Source organism: Carlito syrichta, unplaced genomic scaffold, assembly GCF_000164805.1.
Source record: "Carlito syrichta isolate Samal-C Ts95f unplaced genomic scaffold, Tarsius_syrichta-2.0.1 Scaffold312159, whole genome shotgun sequence".
In the NCBI taxonomy this organism is placed as follows: Eukaryota; Metazoa; Chordata; class Mammalia; order Primates; family Tarsiidae; genus Carlito; species Carlito syrichta.
The window spans coordinates 470,139-476,429 of NW_007256255.1; the positions used below are offsets into that span (position 1 = coordinate 470,139).

The 6,291-nt window shown below is 39.3% G+C and overlaps 1 protein-coding gene across 1 annotated transcript in view; it reads left to right on the forward strand.

Moving 5' to 3' along the window:
- Window positions 1-6,291, forward strand: part of STXBP3 (syntaxin binding protein 3) — a gene marked incomplete at its 5' end in the record, with an annotated part of 48,705 nt that overhangs the window by 21,462 nt on the left and 20,952 nt on the right. The window contains 3 exons of the mRNA XM_008069656.1: window positions 2,175-2,299; window positions 4,962-5,057; window positions 5,181-5,238. Of these exons, the coding sequence (XP_008067847.1) occupies window positions 2,175-2,299; window positions 4,962-5,057; window positions 5,181-5,238 (279 nt within the window). The remainder of the gene's footprint in view (window positions 1-2,174; window positions 2,300-4,961; window positions 5,058-5,180; window positions 5,239-6,291) is intronic.

A 6,291-nucleotide genomic window follows, 5' to 3' on the forward strand; every position in this document is an offset into this window, starting at 1 on the left:
AAATCAAAAAAATCAGCCGGGCGTGGTAGCGCATGCCTATAATTCCGGCCACTTGGAAGGCTGAGGCGGAAGGATCGCCGGAGCCCAGCAGGCGAGGCTGCGGTGGCTGGGAGCGGCCTCTGCACTCCAGTCTGGGTGACAGAGTGAGACTCCAACTCAAAAAATAAAAAAAAATAAAAAAGTAACCCTTGAGCCTGGAGAATGAGTATAGCATGGTAGAAGAGGGACTGTATTGCATGGATACCAGGATTCTTTGGGTGGAGGCATTAGAGAAAAAGACTAAATCTAAATTAAACAGCCAGGCAGGGCTGGAGAATGTGAGCTTAGATTTTGTATTACTTTACAAGTGATCAGTTCTGGTTTGGATGTCTAGAGGAGGCTGCCTTTCTGGTCGTGATTCTGAAGCCTGAATGGCTTAGTACACACAGCAGATAGTAAATAAATGTTTGTTGAATGAAGGGAAAGATATACAATCAATATACTAGGAAATATCTCTTCAGTCGTTCATATTTCCGGTGGGAAAAGCGCAAAATCAAGCAAAAGCAAATGTGTCCTTTCCGTTGTTTCTGCTTGGAAATTTATACATCCTTCAAATGCTGGATACCTTTATTCAAGGACACCTGGTCAAATGTCACCTCCTTATTTTACTGTCCATTGGAGTGTTTAAACCTTTTCTGACTCGTTAGGCCAAGTGACACTTCCTCCCACATTCTGACGTAAGCCCTAAGCCCTAAGCCCTGCTGTAGCACTTCTGTGGCTCTTTTTCCTGTTTACAGTTTTGAAAAGTCATACCTCACATTTATTGATGACTTACTAAATGTCAGGCACTGTGCGAAGTGTTTCATGGTGTTACTACATTTAACCTTTACAATAATCACATAAGATTTTTTAAAATTATATTTCATCTAAAAGAGAATACTGACATGAGTAGGTTAAGCATTTTGTCCAAGCTTCTGTGTCAAGAAACTGGTCAAGGCTGGACTCAAATTCTTATCTCTCTGATTTTAGAGGCTGTACTCTTAACCGCTATACTATACTTTATTAAAGATACTTTAAATGAATGTGGTTAATTTAAAAATATTTTTAAAATCTTACCTCTGTAATTTACCTCTGTCTCTATATGTAAATAAATAGAAAATGTTCCTCTAATGAGTTATAGTTATCTCATTGCTTTGAGTAATCAATTTATTACTTTTTAAAATGAAATATGAAAGCTACTGATGTTAACAATAAAATTTTCCAGTAGTTAATCTGTTTAATGATGAATGCTGTTTGTGAATTAAAGATAACAAGGCTTTCATTGTGATTTATCATCTTCATTGGCATCAATATAATCTTTTAAAATCACTCTGTGGTTAAGAGCACAGGTACTGGAGTGACGCAGGGCTGGGACTGAATTTCTATTCTGCCACGTATTAGCTGTGTGTATCATTTAGGCAAGTTACTTAATTTTAAGCCTTAATGCCCTCCTGGTCAAATGGAGGAGATAATAATACCTGTGTCACAGGGTCACCAAAAGAATTAAATGAGATAATCCATATATTTCTTGCTTGTAAAATGTCTAATGCAAAGAGCTCAAGCTACTATTCATAATTTATATTGGTTTTAGTGCTTATGGAGTTGAATTCATGAGAAAATAGATTTAGTGCAAACGAATTGTTACTTCTTTAAAAGAAGTTTTCAGAATAGTGTATACATGGGGAATTGGTTTTAGGACCTCTTGTGTATACCAGAATCCACACACACTCAGAGCACACAGTCTACCCTGCAGAGCCCACATATACGAAAAGTCAGCATATCATATCCAGAGAGTTCTATATTTTTGATCCCTGTTTGGTTGGGGGGAAAAAAAATCTGTGTATAAGAGGACCCATGCAGTTCAAACCTGTGGGTTTCAAGGGTCAACTGAAATATTAAATGTGCCCTCTAATCTAATTATGAAAGCTTTTAGTTACATGGTCTTGGTGGTTTCCCTCTTGTGTTACTCAGGTTTTTCTTTGTTTTAATGTGACTTCACATTCTTAAGGCAAATAACCATTTGTTTTGTTGCATGTTTTTGGTGGGGAGCAGGGACAGAATTTAGGAAAAGTCTGCTTTTGTTTTCTAAAGTACTATAAATATGTTTGTGCAAAGAAATAGAAGTTTCCTAAGGATAATTTTTCTTGTTATTCTAGGGTAAAACTCATTCCCAGCTCTTAATAATTGACCGTGGCTTTGATCCTGTGTCCACTGTCCTGCATGAACTGACCTTTCAGGCAATGGCATATGATCTACTACCAATTGAGAATGATACATACAAGCAAGTATAACGCCAAGGGCATATCGAGGGCATGTCCACACAGGATGAGTGTTGACTGATTTGTACAGGGACCAGAAAGCCGAAAGCCCCGCAACCTTTTTTATTCAGAGACTTTATCCTTCTCTTATTCCTATAATCGCAATCTTTAAAAACATGCTGACCTTGCAAGTTAATGGGTAACTTGATTGCTTTGGCGCTTTCTTGGTGTGTTTGCTTCCTTAACGGTATCTACAGCAGAGCTACATTTACACAGTAGAATTTGAGCTCTTTACTTATATTAAAAGTAAATACTATTTGGCTTTTGTAGTGGAAACCATATTCAGAATGGTCAGGCTTTAATTATTCTGAATCATACACCCCAAAGCACACGTATCTTGTTAATGTAATGTATTTTAAAAGCTTAGGAGCTTAGGATGCTGAAAACCTGAATAGGCTGGCTGCTGAGAACAAGCACAGGGTTATAGTTCTTAATGTTCGTTCTTAAGCCAAATATTGTTAAAATAATTTTGTATTTTCTATTTTTTAAATTTGTATTCTTGTCAAATTCTGATTTCTGAGTTTTTCTCTGTGTTATTTGTACTAATGTTAGATAACAATGAGAAATCAACATAGTTATTTTTCTAATATGAAAGTCATTTAAGCAACTTATTCAAAAGAGACATGACTTACCCTCTGTTATCCTTTGGGTTTCTAAACCTGCGTTGTTCAAGAAAGCTAGAAAAGGATTAAGAAGCTGATAGACAGTAAAGGGTGTGGCTCCAGACTGCACTGTATCTGCCTAGGTTTGCTGGCAAGCAAAGCAAGGTTTAATTTTTTAAGAGTAAGAGAAAGACTTGCTTTCTTTTAAAAAGCCAAGCAGCTATACCCCTTTCATTGAACCAGAAAAATCCAGAGATAAGATTGAGATGGGAGCACGGCTCCCTGTGGTTTTTGTTCCTTTTTTTTTTTTTTCCTGGGCTCATGTGATCCTTCCACCTCAGCATCCTTGGGAGCTGGGACTACAGACACACTCCACCATGCCTGGCTAGTTTTAAAATATTTTGTCTAGAGACGAGGTCTTGCTGTATTGCCCAGGCTGGTCTCGAACTCCTAGGCTCAAGCAATCTGCCCTCCTCTACCTCCCAAAGTTCTGGGATTATAGGCGTGAGCCACCATAACTGGCTCCTTCACAATTTTTGATGGAAACAATAAATAGCAGGAAATTCTGAGTATCCAAATTAAATTTTTCATCTTGGTGACCTTTTTAGATTAACTCTTAAAATGAGATTGTCTTCATCTTTGAGTATTATAGGCTTGCTACTCTAATCTTTGTTTATAAATCACTTAAAAGCTAAAGGTATTGTTTAAGGGCAATGTGGTGTTTTAAGTGACACAAGGGCTTCCAGCCTTAGTGCATCCTTGCTGTAATACACAGAGCCATTCAGTCTTTTGGACACTCATAATGAAGACTGCAAGGGTGTGTGGTTTTATAGGTGGGACATACAATTTTGGGGGTTATAGAAATGATTGTATTCATATAGAATAAGTTTACATGTATTATCTGTAGTCCAGAGCTACGAAAATTCAGTGCAGTCCTTCCTGATCTTGGCTCAGGAAATTGACAGTCCAAGGCTGATTGAGTCTTCCCTCACCCCACAAAGGAAGGAGGAGGAGGGTATCCATGTGGAAAGAGAAGGGAGAAATCACATCTGGGGAAGAGTCAGGAGATCCATTCTAAGTAGTTCCATGAACCCCTAAGGTTGTGTGGCTCATTTCTTTTTTTTTTTTGAGTTGGAGTCTTACTCTGTCACCCAGACTGGAGTGTAGTGACCACTCCCGGCCACCGCAGCCTCGACCTGCTGGGCTCCGGTGATCCTTCCGCCTTAGCCTTCCAAGTAGCTGGAACTACAGGCGCGTGCTACCACACCCAGCTAATTTTTTTGATTTATTGTAGAGATGAGGTCTCGCCAAGTTGCCCAGGCGGGTCTGGAACCCGCGGGCTCAGGCAATCCACTCACCTCAGCCTCCCAAAGCGTGGGATTACAGGCTGAGCCACCAAGCCCGGCTTGCATGACTCATTTCTATGGAACTCATGAAAGCTATTATTTTTTTATGGTTACATTTTTTTATGGTGACATTAATTTTTCTCTCATTTCCTTTCCAAGTTGTTAAAGAAGTTCTGGTTCTAGAGTTGAGGAAAAATAAACAGATTATATATGTTTGTGAGTTTTGTACCAACTCTGAAACACCTTCAATATTTAATAGGCTACCTAGCCTACGTTGAGGGTGATATTTCTATTATTAATGGATATTTGACAGTTATTTACCTCAAAATAGTGTCAGAAGCAGTTAGAACACAAATTGTTGATATACTCAGTCTTGTTCTTAAAGTTGACTGTAGGACATTGAATGTTAGCTGTATAAGATACTATGTTGCTGAGCTAAAGCTGTTATAATGACAGCTAAACTTAATATTTGAAAGTAAAAATGTCTTGATAGGCGTAGCACTTTGATTTTTAATGTAAGGATGGCAATATGCCTTTGTTTCCTAAAACAGTGGATTCAGTATATGTACTTCTCAGTTTCTTGAGCTATGCCTTCTTGAAATTATTGTTTGTAAGAGAGTTTCTTCCTCTTTTGGAGGGAAAAAATCTAAAAATCTTATGCTTCTGTCTACGTGTAGGTATAAAACAGATGGAAAAGAAAAGGAGGCCGTCCTTGAAGAAGAAGATGATCTCTGGGTCAGAATTCGACATCGGCATATTGCCGTTGTGTTAGAGTATGTGAATCTTTTAAATTTTTATGCCATGTTTTTTAGATACTGAGTACATGATAGCATGTTTTATCACCTTAAAATAGAACTACACTTCGGAATTTAAATATTTCTTTCACAATTTGACAGAGAAATTCCCAAGCTTATGAAGGAAATTTCATCAACAAAGAAAGCAACAGAAGGAAAGGTAAGAATGTTGACTTTCAAAATAATGGTGAAGTTCGTGAGTCTTGACGTTTGTTTGTAATTTTTATTTTATTTATTTAATTGTTTATTTTGGGAACATTTTGGCATACATAGAAGTAAAGAAGAGGAACTCCCACATACTCATTGCCTAGTTGCAATAGTTGGCAGCATTTTGTCTTGCTCCATTAAAGCTTGCTTTAAAAATACTGCTCAGTGTGTTGTGATGTTCTTATTGAGGTATAAGTTATGTGGTGAAGCATACAAATCTCAAGTGTACACTGAATAGCCATTTACTTATGTGTACACCTATGGGATCACTGCCTAAATCAAGATATAGAGCATTTCTGTCATTCCAGAATGCTCCCGCTTGCGCTTTTCCAGTCAGTACCCACCCTGCCAGAGCTAAACTCTGTTCTACTTTCCACCACCATGGGTTAGTTTTGCCTTTTCTTGACCGTGATATGAATGGAATCATACAGTATATGCTCTTTTTTAGCTTCTTTCACTCAGATTTATATATGTGTGTATATTTTTGAGTTGGGGTCTTACTCTGTCACTCAGGCTGGAGTGCAATGGTGCAATTGCAGCTTACCACAACCTTGACCTCCTGGGCTCGGGCAATCCTCCCTCCTCATTCTCCTGAGTAGCTGGAGCTACAAACACACCACTATGCCCAGCTACTTTTTTTTTTTTGAGTTGGAGTCTCACTCTGTCGCCCAGACTGGAGTGCAGTGGCACGCTCCTGGCCACCACAGCCTCGACCTGCTGGGCTCTGGCGATCTTTCTGCCTCAGCCTTCCAAGTCGCTGGAACTACAGGCACGCTACCACGCCTGGCTAATTTTTTTGTTCTATTATAGAGATGAGGTCTCGCCAAGTTGCCCAGGCAGGTCTCGAACGCGCAGGCTCAGGCAGTCCACTCACCTCAGCCTCCCAAAGCGCGGGATTACAGACTGAGCCACTGAGCCCGGTTGCCGCAGCTACTTTTTAAAAATTCTCAGCCTGTAATCCCGCGCCTTTGGGAGGCTGAAGTGAGTGGACTGCCTGAGCCCGTGG